An 18,278-nucleotide genomic window follows, 5' to 3' on the forward strand; every position below is an offset into this window, starting at 1 on the left:
TCAGCAGCTCTCAGTTTGTTGATCCCAATATTTTGCCAGTAGAGCTGTACTGCAGGTTATGTGGTCTGCAGCATGTATTCAGAGGGTTACTCTGGTGGGCTGACAGAGGTGTCACCCAATCAGTGCAGTGCACACAATGGTTCAAATAAAGTATAATAATCTATAATAAGTCTATAATGAAGCTGTGCATACACAACAATTAAAAACGTTATGTTGGCCATAACCCAGCAAACACGGGTGCTGTAGCTGTTGGGTAACCCAACAGAGCATTCAACGCACCACAATTTCTGTTTAAATCAACGTTTAACTGCATTTTGTTGGGGCTGGACGCTGAACTCATACTGAGAAGGGCGGTTGTGTGTAAATGAGCAGAAGAGAACTGGACGGAAGCTAGTAGAGAAATAGCCGCTTGTAAAGCTAAAAGATTTGGCCATAGCCGGTTTATTATGAGGAGCCTTGCCGCTTCCTATTTCCCCTATTATATCAAAAACCAGGCCTGCTGAACAGCAGAGGGCGCCCGCGAGCGAGTCCTCAGTGAATGGGAGTGAATGGAGCTCAACGGCTAAACACGAACAGTTAGAATAGTTTCTAATCACTGAACCAGAACTTTCCTTTAGTTTTAGACAGCAGGAGGACGAGTTTCACTAAAACCGCAGGGAAATCTCACCGGCGTGTTTCCTTTATTCCACAGTAAACGGGTTTCGGGCAGCAGGAGGCGGGCTTTCCCGCTAGAGCGGGATGATTGATGGGCGAGCGGAGCAGCTCATTGGCTCTTCGCACTCGCTGGCATCATGAATATACACGAGGCGCCGTTTTAAGCTCCTATAACTCGAGTTTTAAAGCTCTCAGAAATTTATCAGCGGCGTTCAAATGTTTTATGATGATCGCTGTTCAGGAAACGACCGCACAAAAAAGTTTCAGCGTTTATAAACTGTGATTTTTGCTCAAACGCTCCATGTCCACCCATTCATTTTGGACTGGCTCTGGAGCGCCCTCTAGCGCTAGAGAAAACCAGAGGACATCGCAGAGAGTGAACATTCTCAGCTTCTCTAATTTTCAGTGTAGCTGTTGCCAGCAGCTGGAGAATAAAGCACCATGACTTGTGCGAAAGCTGTGACTCCTAATAAATAATCTATTTTCTAAACCAAAACTTTAGTATACATTCTAATTCATTTAAAACTTTGAAAAAGCTCAGCAAGTAGATTAAGTGACCCTTATTAGTCCCACAACAGTGAAATTTAACCCATCTGTGAAGTGAAACACCACATACACACTAGTGAGCGCACAGCTGACAGTACATGACTGAGGTGTCCTTGAGCAAGACACCTAACCTCCAACTGCCATGGATAGGGCTGCCCACCGCTCCGGGTAAGTGTGCTCACTGCCCCCTAGTGTGTGTGTATGTGGGTGTGTATGTGGTCTAATTCCACAGCGTGCAAAACACAGTTGGCTAAGGGTTCTAAATGAACTGAGATCGAAGGTAGAATCATTTTTCCCATGCAACACCAACATGTGTGCAGTAGATGCTTAATCTGTCTGCAACATCACACACTACATTTAAAGTTAAGAAACAATAATTTATTGTCTCGAAGTTCAAATTAAATTACATTACTTATCTTCCTTATTCAAACAAAATTACATTTAAAATAATGCACGTTCATTACTGACAAAAACAACTACCATACTTAAAATCAATCATACAGAAATCACTTCAGCTTTGAACCTGTGCTGCTGTATATTAGGTGATTTATGCAGAGGAGATTAAATTTAAAGAGAAGTAGTCCTGAATCTCAAATGGCTCCCTACTCCCTATCTAGTGCACTAGATAGGGTATGAAACAGTGGTGCTCTAAATGTCCAGTTAGGAGCCATTTGAGACGTAGCCAGAGACAACATGGTAGAATTTCTGTTTAGAGGAACTCTTTAAACAAATAAATTAAATAAACATTACGACAGCGCTCTCTCCCATCATGACCATGAGGTGATCGTGATTTCTGGTGTCACGCCACCCACTAGACTTTCGCCAAACTGGCTAAACCTGTGTGAACAATGTTTGTGTGCCAGTTCTACAACGCGGTAACATCCTTTAATAACCATACGCAGTTTACACTTTATAAGCTTTAGGCTATTTCAATGCAGGCAAAAAGCTGCTACTTCATAAATCCCCAGGTGAAAGACCAGGTGCGATGAAAAAGAAATCCCACCCATGTCATCTCACACATGCATTTTCATAGGACGCCGAGTCACGAAATAAATAAAAGAAACCACGTCCCATGACAGGTTCCGTAAGGGGAGACGTATGAGATCAATCGACTGCTACATGATCAAAAACGATAAAACTCCCTTGATCTTTGACCACTGAACACGTATACTATATGGCCAAAAGTATATGGACACGTGACCATAACACCGTTAGGATTTGGTTGAACATCCCATTCGTTTCACATTTACATGTACGGCATCTGACTGACGCTCTTATCCAGAGCAACTTACGATTTGATCGTTTTACACAGGTGGGTGAAGGTGGGGTTAGGAGTCTTGCCCAAGGACTGTTATTGGTACAGTGTAGCCAGGGACTGAACCCCAGTCTACAGCCTAGAAGGCAGAGGTGTTACTACACCCACTACCCACTACACTGACCAAAACCACGGGCAGTAATATTGAGCTGACCCCCACTTCGCTCCTCCAATCTTGTGGGAAGACTTCCCCCAGGATTTTGGAGTGTGTGTAGATTTGTGAAGTCAGCCAGTGATGTTGGACTGGAGGCTGAGTGATAGTGAGTGATACAACAGAAGATTTTTGGACACTACATGGTTCAACACTCAACAGCCCCACTCTGTGAGTTTACGTGGTCTGTTTCGTGGCTGAGCTGTTGCTGCTTCTAGATGCTTTCGTTCCCCATTCTACTGCTCATGTTTGTCTATGGAGACTGCAAGTGCTTGATATTTTCCACCGGTTATCAATAGGTTGGCTGGAACATCTGAGCTCAATAACTAGGCGTCCACATACTTTTGGCCATATAGCGTAAATGTGTCATATCTCAACACTGACAAACCTCTCAATGCGGTACAGATGCTCTTAAAAATGCCTAAGAACCCCCTCCCTTTAAAACGGTATAAATTCTATAAATATCAAGGCTCTAGGTGGTCACTGCTGCAGTTACAAATAAGCAGCGCTTCCAAATGACTTGAGGCAAACAGGATTTTTAAAAACACCCTGAAAATCCCTTCCATCACCTTTGGCTAATATGCATGGTCCACTAAAGGCTGGCAAAGTCACAGCAAGCAGCAGTGGGACACTGTGAGAGATGCCTAGCTGTATGTTCCCACAGGGCTCTCGTCCTGACTGGAGTGACTAAGGCCTTTTCTGAATACGGGCCTGCTCGAGTACACAGCGGCTGAGACGGCAGCCCTGTCTTCCGATTTGTGTCCATATTTCTCCCAGTATTGCATAATCCTTTCACCTCGGATGACTTCTGAAGCTGCGGTCAATGGCAATTCCGTCTCAGGAGGTTGAGCCTTCAGCTGACGGAAGTTCATGGATGAACATTAATGTATCTCAATATGAACCTAAAACAAAGAAAAGAGGCAAGACGTTAATATATTATAACACAGCCTGGACAGTCCATCAGGTTCTTGGCACTCCCCTTCTCTTAATTTCCACTCTCATCTGGAAAAGAGGTGCTTTTAAATTCCAAATGTTCCTGGATATCAGAGACCTATCAGCTGCCGGTTCGGAAATACAGGCTCAGCAGATCATTTTAAAGGAACTTTCCCACTTAAAATGACATATTAAACACTAGTTTGTCCATACAGTGCTTCTGCATCTGCCAGCTACCTGCCCTCGAGTGTCCACCCCAAGCGGTTTTAAACGCTCCTCCTGCCTTTTACTAGTCCTAAAAGCAGAAAATCTCACTCTAGAGGCTTCTGAAGCACCACTGAGGGAGGCGAGTAGTACAAATGAAAACATTTTGTGAGGGGTGCTGCTTTAAGATGATATCCAAATAACTGCGTTCATGTTAGTTATTCATCCTGAATGCAGCAGCAGGGCTCGTCTTCAATCTCCCCAAGTTCAGCCACGTCCCCCCACTGCTGCGCTCCCTTCACTGGCTCCCTGTAGCTCCATCAGATTTAAACCCTAATGCTGGCCTACAAAGCCAGAAATGGACCAGCCCCTACTGACTTGACGGCAATGGTGAAATCTGGAACCGGACCACGAGCCCTTCGAGCTTCGAGTGCAGCTCGGCTTGACCCGCCATCCTTCAAGGCGCGTGGAAGACCAGCGTGGAGAATGTTCTCTGCACTGGAGTCCAGGTGGGGGAATGAACTCCCACTGGCTGTCTGAACAGCAGAGTCTCTCACTGTCATCAAACGCAGACTGAAGACCGTCTCTTTACACAGCACTAAACTCAGCACTGAGTTTAGTATTGATTGTAATGTATTGTACTGGGCTTATGTAGTGTATTGTATTGTGTTGTATTGTAGTGTATTGTGGTGTATTGTAGTGTATCATAGTATAGTGTATTGTAATGCGTTGTATTGTAGTGTAGCGTATTCTGGTGTAGTGTATTTTGGTATAGTGCAGTGTAGTGTATTGTGTTGTAGTGTAGTGTATTGTAGTGTAGTGTACTGTAGTGTATTGTGTTGTAGTGTAGTGTATTGTAGTGTGTTGTACTGTAGTGTAGTGTGTTGTAGTGTATTGTAGTGTAGTGTATTGTAATGTAGTGTATTGTGGTGCAGTGTAGTGTAGTGCAGTGTATTGTGGTGTAGTGTAGTGTATTGTGGTGTAGTGCATTGTAGTGTAGTCTAGTATAGTGTAGTGTATTGTGGTGTAGTGTAGTGTATTGTACTGTAGTGTAGTGTACTGTAGTGTATTGTGGTGTAGTGTAGTGTATTGTGTTGTAGTGTAATGTAGTGTAGTGTATTGTGGTGCAGTGTAGTGTAGTGTATTGTAGTGTATTGTGGTGTAGTGTAATGTAGTGTAGTGTGGTGTAGTGTAGTGTAGTGTACTGTACTGTAGTGTATTGTGTTGTAGTGTACTGTAGTGTACTGTAGTGTAGTGTGGTGTAGTGTACTATAGTGTAGTGTACTGTAGTGTAGTGTACTGTAGTTTAGTGTACTGTAGTGTATTGTGTTGTAGTGTAATGTAGTGTAGTGTATTGTGGTTCAGTGTAATGTAGTGTAGTGTAATGTAGTGTAGTGTACTGTACTGTAGTGTATTGTAGTGTAGTGTGTTGTACTGTAGTGTATTGTGTTGTAGTGTATTGTGGTGTAGTGTAGTGTGTTGTAGTGTAATGTAGTGTAGTGTATTGTGGTGCAGTGTAATGTAGTGTAGTGTAATGTAGTGTACTGTACTGTAGTGTAGTGTATTGTAGTGTGTTGTACTGTAGTATATTGTGGTGTAGTGTGTTGTAGTGTAATGTAGTGTACTGTACTGTATTGTAGTGTATTGTGTTGTAGTGTATTGTGGTGTAGTGTATTGTGTTGTAGTGTAATGTAGTGTACTGTAGTGTATTGTATTGTAGTGTAGTGTATTGTGGTGCAGTGTAATGTAGTGTAATGTAGTGTAGTGTACTGTACTGTACTGTAGTGTAGTGTGGTGTAGTGTATTGTGGTGTAGTGTGTTGTGGTGTGGTGTAGTGTAGTGTATTGTGGTGTAGTGTAGTGTATTGTACTGTAGTGTAGTGTATTGTGTTGTAGTGTATTGTGGTGTAGTGTAGTGTAGTGTATTGTGGTGTAGTGTAGTGTAGTGTATTGTGGTGTAGTGTGTTGTGGTGTGGTGTAGTGTAGTGTAGTGTATTGTGGTGTAGTGTAGTGTAGTGTATTGTACTGTAGTGTAGTGTATTGTACTGTAGTGTAGTGTAGTGTAGTGTAGTGTAGTGTAGCGTATTGTGGTGCAGTGTAATGTAGTGTAATGTAGTGTAGTGTACTGTACTGTATTGTAGTGTAGTGTGTTGTACTGTAGTGTATTGTGTTGTAGTGTATTGTGGTGTAGTGTAGTGTGTTGTAGTGTAATGTAGTGTAGTGTATTGTGGTGCAGTGTAATGTAGTGTAGTGTAATGTAGTGTACTGTACTGTAGTGTAGTGTATTGTAGTGTGTTGTACTGTAGTGTATTGTGGTGTAGTGTGTTGTAGTGTAATGTAGTGTACTGTACTGTAGTGTATTGTGTTGTAGTGTATTGTGGTGTAGTGTAGTGTATTGTGTTGTAGTGTAATGTAGTGTACTGTAGTGTATTGTAGTGTAGTGTATTGTGGTGCAGTGTAATGTAGTGTACTGTACTGTACTGTAGTGTAGTGTAGTGTGGTGTAGTGTATTGTGGTGTAGTGTGTTGTGGTGTGGTGTAGTGTAGTGTATTGTGGTGTAGTGTAGTGTATTGTACTGTAGTGTAGTGTATTGTGTTGTAGTGTATTGTGGTGTAGTGTAGTGTATTGTGGTGTAGTGTGTTGTGGTGTAGTGTAGTGTATTGTATTGTACTGTAGTGTATTGTACTGTAGTGTAGTGTAGTGTGTTGTGGTGTAGTGTAGTGTATTGTACTGTAGTGTAGTGTGTTGTGGTGTAGTGTAGTGTAGTGTAGTGTATTGTGGTGTAGTGTAGTGTAGTGTAGTGTATTGTACTGTAGTGTAGTGTATTGTACTGTAGTGTAGTGTAGTGTGTTGTGGTGTAGTGTAGTGTAGTGTATTGTACTGTAGTGTAGTGTAGTGTGTTGTGGTGTAGTGTAGTGTATTGTACTGTAGTGTAGTGTAGTGTATTGTACTGTAGTGTAGTGTATTGTACTGTAGTGTAGTGTAGTGTGTTGTGGTGTAGTGTAGTGTAGTGTATTGTACTGTAGTGTAGTGTATTGTACTGTAGTGTAGTGTAGTGTATTGTGTTGTAGTGTAGTGTACTGTAGTGTAGTGTATTGTGGTGTAGTGTAGTGTAGTGTGTTGTGGTGTAGTGTAGTGTAGTGTAGTGTAGTGTATTGTGGTGTAGTGTATTGTACTGTAGTGTAGTGTATTGTACTGTAGTGTAGTGTAGTGTATTGTGGTGTAGTGTAGTGTAGTGTAGTGTATTGTACTGTAGTGTAGTGTGTTGTGGTGTAGTGTAGTGTAGTGTATTGTGGTGTAGTGTAGTGTAGTGTATTGTACTGTAGTGTAGTGTAGTGTGTTGTGGTGTAGTGTAGTGTAGTGTAGTGTATTGTGGTGTAGTGTATTGTACTGTAGTGTAGTGTATTGTACTGTAGTGTAGTGTAGTGTATTGTGGTGTAGTGTAGTGTAGTGTAGTGTATTGTACTGTAGTGTAGTGTAGTGTGTTGTGGTGTAGTGTAGTGTAGTGTAGTGTATTGTGGTGTAGTGTATTGTACTGTAGTGTAGTGTATTGTACTGTAGTGTAGTGTAGTGTATTGTGGTGTAGTGTAGTGTAGTGTAGGTAACTAGCAAAGACACTTTCTCTAGACAGACCAAGCGCTTCTCGTCTGGATCAGAGCGTCTGCTAAACGCTGGAAATGTAAATGTGTTGCTTTGACAGGTCCAGTTTTCTTGCACGTATTCGCCATTTACTTTCCCAGGTACGCTGCGTTAAGGCGCCCGGAGAGGGACTTTTCTCACAAGCCTAATCTGACTAAACAGGGATTTTAACACTCGGGCAATGTAAGGCGCTCGAAACGCCACATCACTGACTCGGTGCGAACTGTAATTGGGTCAATCAGAACAACTCTAGAAGAGCCCAACTCTGCAACAGATCACCCGGTCAGCCCAGCGACGGGCTCGGCGTGGCTCTATAAGACAAAACGCCCGTGTAACCGGTGAATGTGCGTCGCTTCGCCCACATTACACCGCGCCAGCAGACACCCCATCCCCGCCACACACCTAACAGCGAGCCGGGCCTCCTGCGCCTGTGAGCACTCGGACAGTTACCTGCAAGCGCACGTTAAACATCATGGAGGCGATGAGGTAGAGATACGGGAATCGGATTCGGAGTCTCCATGCGAGATCGAAAAATATGAGCAGGGTCCTCGTCAGTCCCTTAGAGAACAGCCCGTAGGTCCGGCCAGCGGAGCCCGAGCACCGCAGCACCAAGTACGACAGTCCCGCCATAAGAGGCAGCCGGGCTGGACGAGCCGCTCTGCGCTCCAGAACAGGCAGGACGCTCAACGCTGACTCGTTATCCTGCACTAGGTGAGCATGATTTGGGGTTGGAGTTCACGAAACGATGTCGCAGTCCAGGTGGACTCATACTCCGCCCTGTGCGCTGCGCTGCCCCGCGCTGCCGCTCGGCTCCTCCGGAGGATAAACCCCGACACACAGCAGGGACGGGACAGACGGCCAGCTTCCGATGACGCGTTGTTGTTGTTGTCGTTGAACAAAAGCGCAAAATGAGAAAAAGTCCCAAAAAAAAAATAAAAATAAAAAACGAGCAGCTCAATGTTTGTGGATAAATATCACACCTCTTACTCTTCAACTTTCAACGACTCCACGGTGCTGCTTTTATTTTGTAACCCAGCCTGTGAAAGACGTTCCTAAACGTCGAGTAAAAACATCAGCCCCAGATTCTGACTGCAGATCTTGTTTCCACGTGTACGTGTAAGACTCTTGTAAGAACTGAAAGCAAAAATACTGCTTCATTCACTTCTAGAATTCAAACTAATCCGCTAATATGTTTTTTTTTCTTATTTCATTCCTTTATTACTGGGCTCTGTGATCCACGCTTGACTTCCAAACCATCTATTATGGTGTAAAAGTTTTATAAATAATAGAAATAACCAACAGCTGAAGTAATATTACTGTAAATGTATTTGCCCACGCAGATTTTCAGTCAGCTCAACTGCTTTAACCATTTTCTTGTCTGTTTCAAGTGAGACGGGATTTTTATGGTACTGTTTTTTCCCCTTTCTTGTGCTAATATTGAACTCTTTTCTGGTCAGAACGATTTAAAATTGTTTTTAAAAAAATTGAGACTAGTTGAATTTATTTTTAAACTAGCTATTTTGTAAAATATTGTAGTCGGATTCGCGGGGAGAAGAGACTTTTCTTGTGAAGAGTCGCTAAGCCGGAAAGGGGCTTGTACGGCTGGGAGGCTGCTGCTCTGTTGGGTGGAGGCTACAAACTTTTCCCTGTGACTGTCGCTGAATCCGGACAGCGGGAGGCTGGAATGCGATACGGGAATATAGGCTGTACTTGGGAATTTAATTAGTGAGCTGTTTCAGACGAGCTCGACCCGTAGAGGAGCGCTGGTTTTGTGTTTTGAAGTTGTTTGGACACTTATTAGCACATTAGCTAACAACTCGTTAGCCGGTTAGCTCGTAAAGCCACGCAGGGGAAGCGAGGAACGCCTCAGGATATCCCGGACCAATGCAGGCCATAAAGTGCGTCGTTGTCGGGGACGGGTAAGCAGATTCAGTTGTATTTTTATCTCACAGTTTTCGTCTTGAAACTTTCCGCTTTTCAGTAAAGAAATCGGGCGGTTTTGTTGCGTTTGAGCGGCCAGAGAAGCGCCGCGCCGCCCGCGCCGCAGCTGATCTGGTCAGCGCCAGTTTCGATCCGCAACATCTGTGAAGTTAATGATCCCGAGATCTTCTCTTCCCTCACAGCTGGGTTTTAGCTCTTTCGACTGGGTGTGTAAATAGTACGAAAGTTATTTGGATTAATTTAACAATCGTTTCACCAAAACGGGCGGCCGTTCTGACGACGTGAGTCTGCAGTAACTTATAGCTGAAAGGGGAGTTCCACCGACTTTTCAAAATTTCTGAGTGATTGTTTGTTTAAATGGTCCAGATGTAAACAAAGTGGTGCGAAATTCTCCGTGTCAGAGAAACTTAGTTAACTAACCTACTGAGTCAGAGTTGATCACAGTGGTGGTGACAGGATCCATATATATATATATATATATATATATATATATATATATATATATATATATATATATATATATGTGGAATTTTGTTTCATTAATTTTTTTGAGATAAAACACACTTTTTTTTTTCTTTTTTTTTTGAAAAGTTGTGTATTTAGAGAAAAAAAAGAAATGTTGGGGTGTTATTTTGCGTTACATCACCCTGCATGTACTTCTGTACCATGAGTACTTAAAAGAAAACAGATGTTTTGGGCCAGAATCCTCTCTCAAAACTTTTATTAAAGCGTCTCCGACATTACATGGCACATTAGCAGCAGCAATGTAAAGCAAACCCCGATTGTGAGGGTTTTTTATTGTGTCCCTCTCTCGGGACATTTCACTCCACCTGTGTACTACCAGTTTGAACGAGGGAGTTACTGCCTTTCTCAGGTTGTTTGTTCTGAGAGATTACGAAGGCGAGAAGTGGGTGTGGGTCTGTTCTCTTTAATGAAGTAAGCCTGGTGCCAGGAAAAGCTTGGGAAAGCCCAGCCATTAAGTCATACACTGGGAGAAGTGAAAACCACCGGCTTAGGACGTGTTTGTCATAAGAGATGAACTCACAGCTGAGCCCTCCTCTGTGCTGTGTAGGGGATTTAGAACAGCTACACATTGAGTTTTAGGGCCATATTTAGCATGATTTACCATGTCATTTAATGTTTAGTCTTTAAAGGCACATTTTCTACCACATAGAACAGGGTGGTGTAGTTACAAATCTGATCCCAGAACTGTTTGTACCCTGGTTGAGTATCCATGTCCCCCCAAATCACAACATAGAACCTCAACAGTGGAGCAGGTCTCTTCAGCCTGTGTGGGCACTTGGTTTCTTACGTGAATCTGATGTAAACAGTGAATAAAAACAATAGACACAATGTAGGAGCTTCCGGTTCTGATATCCTTCTACTCCTTTTATCTGCCTGCTGGGTGTCGTTGGTACGGTTCACTAGGCAGTTTGATTTCGTTCTGTCGCCTTAGCGCATCCTCACATTTCTTGCCCTTGCAATTTAACATTTTATTTTACTTTAAAAGGTTCCGAAATAGAAGAATAGGCTCTTACAAACTTCAGTTCTCCAGCTGATAAGATACCGGATGAATCCGAAGTAACACTACACTTTTCAGTACACACACACACACACACACACACACACACACACACACATTTTCTAAGTTGCTACTCCCTCAGGGTCGCGGGGGGGGGGGTAGTGGGGGCTTGTGTGGGGGGGGTGCTGGAGCCTATCCCAGCAGTCATCGGGTGGAAGGCAGGATACACCCTGGACAGGTCACTTCTCAGTATATATGTTTTTAATTCTATACTTTTTGGCTCCTTCTCAAATCATTTTTAATAGCTACGTTTTCTTTTACTTTCATCTTTTCAGTAAAAAGTAGCGGTGCTTTTACTCTAGTTTGAGGCCACTCTGCTCATCTTTACCCAGAGAAATGTCACGAATTTCAAATAAACAATATTATGTTATGAACTTGATGAGCCGTGTTTGTGATTAGCACGTTGAAAATGGTAAAGCGGCAAAAAACGATCTTCTTCTAAGCTGCTTATCCTTCTGGGTTGCGGGGGGAGCTGGAAGCCTATCTCAGTAGTTATTGGGCGGACTGCGGGATACAGCCTGGACAGGTCGCCCGTCCATCGCAGGGCAGGCGGGTGGGGGGGCGTGCGGGCGGGCGGGCGGGCGGTTGGGCGGGTACATACATTAACAAAAAGTTATGACGAGTGAAATAAAGAAAAAATATTCGCAATTCAGCTCAAATATTAGCAAATCTGTGACACGGAACACGAAAAAGATCAGATTTAAAAACAGTCGGATCTTTTCTGTTAAAACTCGTAAGTGGATTTGATCTAGTCATCAGAGACTTTTGCCCATGTTAGTGAACAGAGTCTGTGCCGGCTTGAGTGCGTACTGTCACTGAAGCAAACGTGGGACAGATGCTAGAAGAAATTCTAAAGCAACACAAGGATCAGCGTTGAAGCAAGTTCCTTTTGTTATTCCTGAGCTCATGCAGGCTTATCTGGAGGAGCAGGGCTGACAGTAATAGGAAAAACATCACAGTCCTTCCGTACGTTCTTCAGCTGTCTGATTCAGCGGTATCAAAGCTTGTATATATAAACTACACATTTATGCTTCATAGTAGCACCCGGTACCATCAGTTAGTAATAATAATTTTATTATTGTTGTTTTTCTGATTTTTTTCTGAGAGCGCCTTCCTGATACAGTTTGGAAGAGATGAGTACTAATTGCTGACTCACATTGACTTTTACCCTATATCTACCTTTTTCTCGTTTGCGTTTAAGGTCGTTAAGTAGCTCCTAACGTTGCTGCGTTAACCTCCCTTTATTCTGCTTTATTCCAGGGCTGTTGGTAAAACATGCCTGCTGATCAGCTATACCACCAATGCATTCCCTGGAGAGTATATCCCCACAGTGTGAGTATATGTTCTGTCTGCACGTCTCACAGGGCTTCACCGATGCATTTGTTTTGAACTAGGTGTGGAAAAATACGTAATATTGTGATGCATGAAGGCGTCTTCACCGTACACACTACACAGCGCAAAAATAATGAAGTACAGCCGTCAAATGATGGAAAAATGGAGTTAGATGGTCGAATAGCGAAGAAGTGTTAACAGACTTAAAAACATTTTGTGCTGTTAATAATTTGTTTTGACAAAAACATGTTAACTTTGGCAGAGCTGTAAATAAGACATTGGCCCAGAAGGCTGATATCTAGCGGCTCCTCACAACACCACTGGTTGTTTACAGGCTCTGTAAAGTTGTTTTTAAAATTCTGGTTCATTTATTTATTCTACTGTACTAGATGTACTGACCGTGCCCTTGATGCGCTTAGAAAAGCACGTTGTGATGTCATTTCTTATTGCCCACCCGTAGTTTGACCATTCCAAAACGTTTTTCGGATTAATTTCTGCCATGTTTAGAGAAATATTCATATATAGACAGAGCGGTATTCATGCAATAGATCAGATTAAACCTGTTGAACGTTTTTGCTGTGAGAAACTTTTGTCACCAGGCTTTTAACCAGTGGATATTCAGAGCAGTCTAGGCCCACAGAGTTGTAACTTATTTTCTGTGTGAATTAGTTCATAACTGATTAACAGTTTCCTCATCGTGGATAAATTGATAAATAGTTGAGTTGTAATGTTGAACCCAAACACACAAAGGTAAGCGGTTACCTGTTTGGTTGTGGTATGGCACTGATGTCATTCAGCCCAGCCCTAGGAAACAAAGTGCCGAGTGTGAGAGTGAGAGTGTGAGAGTGAGAGTGTGAGAGTGTGAGAGTGTGAGAGTGAGAGTGTGAGAGTGAGAGTGTGAGAGTGAGAGTGTGAGAGTGAGAGTGTGTGAGTGTGAGTGTGAGTGTGAGACAGACACTTTGTAGTCCCACAAACAGGGAAATTTCACCTCTGCATTTAACTCACACACACACACTAGGGGGCAGTGAGCTCACTTGCCCAGAACGGTGGGCAGCCCTATCCTCAGTGCCCAAGGAGCAGTTGGGGATTAGGCGTCTTGCTCAAGGACACCTCAGTCATGTACTGTCGGCTCTGGTGATCGAACCGGCGACCTTCCAATCACAGGGCCGGTTCCCTGACCTCCAGCCCACGACTGCCCCCAAAATGCAGGATGTGTTTACTACTTTTTTTATAATAATATCATCACTCATTACTTTAACCACAGCTGCACAGGTGCATTTCTGTAAAAGCGTGTTCTGATGTCATTTGGCAGATTTGATAATTACTCTGCCAACGTGATGGTGGATGGTAAACCAGTCAACCTGGGGCTATGGGATACAGCAGGACAGGAGGATTACGACAGGCTCCGCCCTCTCTCCTACCCCCAGACAGTAAGACGACTCCGGTCACCTCAGTTAAAACCAGTTTTTAAATTGACATGTTTTTTCATGCCTGCTTTATGGAAGATGCAGGAAAGCTTCATTCATTACATAACAAACGTTTTAGAGGAGATTAAATAAACGTAATGGTTTAGAAGACATTTCCATCGCCATGCTTTTACCAGTTTTGTTTTCTGTAGGATGTCTTTCTCATCTGCTTCTCCCTTGTGAGTCCTGCCTCCTTTGAAAACGTTCGAGCAAAGGTGAGATCTGTAGATAGTTATATATTTATTCGAATCACCCACTAGAAGCACTCAAAACCCAAATATATTAATGTCTGGACATGACTTTAGTATTATTATTTTTTTTTTACAGTGGTACCCTGAAGTAAGACACCACTGCCCCAACACTCCAATAATCCTGGTGGGAACCAAGCTTGATCTGAGAGATGACAAGGACACTATTGAGAAGCTCAAGGAGAAGAAGCTCACTCCCATCACCTACCCTCAGGGCCTGGCTATGGCTAAAGAGATTGGTATGTGTGTTACTACATAAACCTGCTTTTTAATGTAGTTATTGGTATTGTGGCGAATATAACTGGCAGACTAGGCTAAAAAAATTACCATTAAGCGTTGAAATGCACTGCATCAAGACCGGTATGTTTTTAGCATCTTAATTATGTAGTGTTATATGGTCATTCCCATGACTGTAGTTGTCGGAAAATTGGTTCCGTTAGATTAGAAAAAAAAAAACCCACTGTTTCCTCTATAGAGGCAAATCCTGTGTCAGTGACACGCAGAGCAGAGGAAATATGGGAGGCAAATCCTGCCAAAAAGGAAATGAAAACAATAAAATGTAAATGCCGTTTCTTTTTCCAAACGATCTCCAGCAGGTGGCGCTGATGCTCGTTTTCATTTTCCTTTTCATTCCGACCGTTAAAGCGCGTCAGCGCCGGAAGCGGAATCGCAGGCGGTCACTTTGCTGTTGACTTTTTAATTTTGCATTTTCATTTTAATTTTGTCAGATTTGCAGACGATCGCCGTTTTGATTTGAGCTTTGACGCGTATTCTGTGTTTCATGAAGAAAAGCCGAAGTGAAGTTTGTGTTTTCTTTTCTCTGTTAGCTTTTCGTTTTATTCCGTGAAAAACCAGAATAACGACTCAAACGAAATGACGAATCGGCGTTTTCAACTTATTTTTATTTTCGTCACAAACGGCTCGCGCTCATGTGAAAAGTGAAATTGCAAATGAAGGGATTTCATTTCATTTTCAATTTTGGCAGGATATTTGCGCAGATGTTTGGAGAAAGAAATGGCAAAAAGAGGTTTGCGTTTATTTTATTTTTATTGTTTTCACATTCATTTCCTTTTTGGCAGGATTTGCCTCCCATGTTTCGCTTCTCTGACACAATCAGAAAGCACCGGCGACGTTTTCAGTGTTGCCAGATTAAGCAGGACTTCCTGGACTAGTGTTTTATACTTCTTGATAGATGTGGGATGTGTAGAGCTAAATGGGTGAACACCAATCAAATCCCAGGACAATCTGATGATTAATTAAAATGGTAATGAAGTTTCTGCCAACACATATAGAAAATTTACTGTGCCTATTTCCCTGTACCAGGTTAAAAAGAGAGGTTTTAAAATAAGAAACGGAAGGAGGTTCATACAGATGTGCAGATAAGCAATTGGAACGGAACCGACAAAATCATGACCACCTTAGTTTAGATATTAGATTTCAAACGCTTTGTCACCGTTTGGGTGGCTGTATCAGCAGCTGAGACTGCAGCTTCCCCGAACATGGAATAGAAGCTGTGTGATGCCTTTTGAAAGCACTTCACAGATTTATATAACTAGTGCAGAATTAATGCTGTGATCAGACAGGGTTGTGTACTGGGGGCTCCCGAGTGGGGCAGCCGTCTAAGCGTTGGCCGTGTCATCAGGAGATCGCGAGTTCGATCCCTGGTGATGCTGCAGTCGCCTGTAGCCGGGAGTCCAAGAGAGCCCAACTGGCCTCGCTCTCTCTGGGTGGGTAGGATGGCCCCCCTTCTCCCCCATCACTCAACGTGATGCTGGTCAGCGCAGGCGTCTGTTAGCTGACGTAACAGATCTGGAGGTCAGCGTCTCCTCCGAGCGCGTTCGGCCGTCCCGTGACGTTGCGTGAGCGGCAGGTCGAAAAGAAGCGGTGGCTGGTTTCCGAGGTCTCAGAGGAAGCCTGTGCTGCCTTCACCCTCCTAGTACTGGTAGCATCGTGTGATTGGGGGAGCCCTAAGTAGCAGATGGAATTGGAGACGACTAAATTGGGAAGAAAAGCGGGTAAAAATAAAGAAAATAAACTGGCAAATACGTCTTTTTGTGAGTTTTCGGGATCGCAAGATGACAAATTCCCAGAGGGTCTGAATAATAATCACTCAACCCCCTTCTGCTGTAATGAAATGCTTCACTTGAGTTTTTTCTTTCCTAATTTTTTTTTTTTTTTATTTCTGTCAAATTATTTTGATTAAATAAAAAATAGATACATGAATATTCAAATGAAAAGTTACAGTTTAGTAATAAGTCACACAAAATAATACATCTTAAATTTCCTTTATTCTTGTAGAATATTTGGTGTGTCCAAAAATGAAAATATTCAGTAGTTATGGCTGTTCTTCAGTGAAATGTACAAGAATCAAGTCCCTTCATGTTAACACACAAGTGTGTTCTGCTGTTTGTCCTCCAGGAGCTGTCAAGTACCTGGAATGCTCGGCTCTGACGCAGCGCGGCCTTAAGACAGTGTTTGATGAGGCCATCAGAGCCGTCCTCTGCCCTCCCCCTGTTAAGAACAGACGGAGGAAGTGCTCCCTGCTGTAGACGCACAGCGAGACCCGTCAGCTGAGCTGCGTTTTGTGGGAGAGGAATGAAACGGCGTTTGTTCAGAGCTCCCTCTCCTTCGTGACGACCAGTACAAGTTTTTATCTTCACAAAACTGATAATCTCTAGATGTAGGAATGGAACAGATTGACCTCCAATCCATCTTCCCTTAGACAGACATATGCACATGCATATATGAATATTAGAATTCCTGAGGCCTTTTGAACACAGATTTTTAACATTTTTGAGAAGTTTTCTTATACTTGGTTCACTTCTTTTAATAGCCCATGTGGTTTGTTTACAGTCTTTGTTGGAATGGAATGAAGGTCTTGCCAAATAGCACTACAGTACCGAGAAGTTGCATTGCAAACACTACACCTGCATTTTCTTCTGACTTGAAAAATGTGTGAACAATAAGCAGTGAATAGATAGGCAAGATAGATTAACCTGTGTTTTAGTAATGTTCTTTAAATGTTAGTCAGTGTAGTTGTCATCTAAAAAAATCTGGTTGTGGTATTGGAAAGAGATCGCTGGCAATGTATTTGTATTACTCCATGATTAAGTTACTAACACTATCGTCTGACTTCATACTGTAAAATACTTTAGACCTGAAGGACCTGCAGACGTAGCTTCAGTGTTGTTCCAATGCTTCCGATGAAGCGCACACATACCTCCCAATTAGGCTACAGCTCGTTTCTGATTGTTGGGTCCAAACTAATCCTCTCCAGTACCTACAACCCAGCCTGTATACCTTCTCTGACTACATAGAAGCAAACCGCAGTCTGAAAGATTGTATACAGGGTGAGTCGAAAGTCTTAGGACATCGTTTTATTTGATTTTTTATGCTGTCAAGCCTCCGATGCTGAAGGTGGTGTGTGTTGCGGATTTTCTCAGCGTGCGCAATTTGTTCGAGATGACCCCAGAACTAAAAGTTGATGAAATAAAAAATGAAACACAACCTGTCCTGTGACTTTTGACTCACCCTGTACTTTAGTGTGGGACTTGATGCAAGTAGGGCTACCAGCATCCTATATTGGTTTCGAGGCATTTAGAGTAATCCTTAAAGACAGTTGTAAAAATATTTTAAAAGGTGTTTTTAATGGCACATTTTAGCAATTTTTTAAGTGTCCAAAAATGAAAAGGCAAGACTACTGTGGAAACGTGTGCTACGTGGCAGATTTATGTGAAGTCGCTTTCTTTTCTTTTAGGCATCTTACTCCCACCACAGTCACATTTTCTAATTAAAGTTTTTACTTTGCACTCTAACATTTAACTGTTAACGTAATCTGCATAGTTATCGCTTTTCTAAGAGCATGAAAATCTCATGTAGTGACATTTTAAGGCTTGTTTTGCATACGTCCTTGAACCACTGTCCCAATTTCACGTATAGAAATGTGCGTTTGCCATTGTGTAAGTTTTGTCTGCACAGTTATAGCCAACGCTGTAACGCTGTTAGGGCTAATCCTAATCACTTGTTATACAAACATGGTAAGAGAAATAAATCATAATTAAATGTGACTTCATTTTTGTCGACCGTTTGGTTAAGTCTACAACTGCACAGCACAAGGGGACCGATTATTACACAGTTTTATGAAAGCTAAATGAGGGTGGCACGGTGGGTGGCGCTGTCGCCTCACAGCAAGGAGGGCCTGGGTTCGATTCCCCGGCCGGGTGACCGGGGTCCTCTCTGTGTGGAGTTTACATGTTCTCCCCGTGTCT

The 18,278-nt window shown here is 42.8% G+C and overlaps 2 protein-coding genes across 2 annotated transcripts; one reads left to right on the forward strand and one right to left on the reverse strand.

The window, feature by feature from the left end:
• Positions 1 to 1,556: 1,556 nt before the first annotated feature.
• LOC119265088 (small integral membrane protein 10-like protein 2A) lies at positions 1,557 to 8,463 on the reverse strand. The gene is made up of 2 exons (XM_037544519.1): positions 7,892 to 8,463; positions 1,557 to 3,568 (listed from the first exon to the last, which is right to left on the reverse strand). Exons 1-2 carry the CDS (start codon positions 8,069 to 8,071, stop codon positions 3,548 to 3,550), a joined length of 201 nt encoding a protein of 66 aa, XP_037400416.1. The 5' UTR covers positions 8,072 to 8,463; the 3' UTR covers positions 1,557 to 3,547.
• Positions 8,464 to 9,030: 567 nt separating this feature from the next.
• On the forward strand, positions 9,031 to 18,082 carry rac1b (Rac family small GTPase 1b). Its single transcript, XM_017714063.2, has 6 exons — positions 9,031 to 9,360; positions 12,225 to 12,296; positions 13,609 to 13,726; positions 13,915 to 13,977; positions 14,090 to 14,249; positions 16,429 to 18,082. Exons 1-6 carry the CDS (start codon positions 9,326 to 9,328, stop codon positions 16,557 to 16,559), a joined length of 579 nt encoding a protein of 192 aa, XP_017569552.1. The 5' UTR covers positions 9,031 to 9,325; the 3' UTR covers positions 16,560 to 18,082.
• The last annotated feature ends 196 nt before the right edge of the window (positions 18,083 to 18,278 follow it).

Source organism: Pygocentrus nattereri, chromosome 14 (assembly GCF_015220715.1).
Source record: "Pygocentrus nattereri isolate fPygNat1 chromosome 14, fPygNat1.pri, whole genome shotgun sequence".
In the NCBI taxonomy this organism is placed as follows: domain Eukaryota; kingdom Metazoa; phylum Chordata; class Actinopteri; order Characiformes; family Serrasalmidae; genus Pygocentrus; species Pygocentrus nattereri.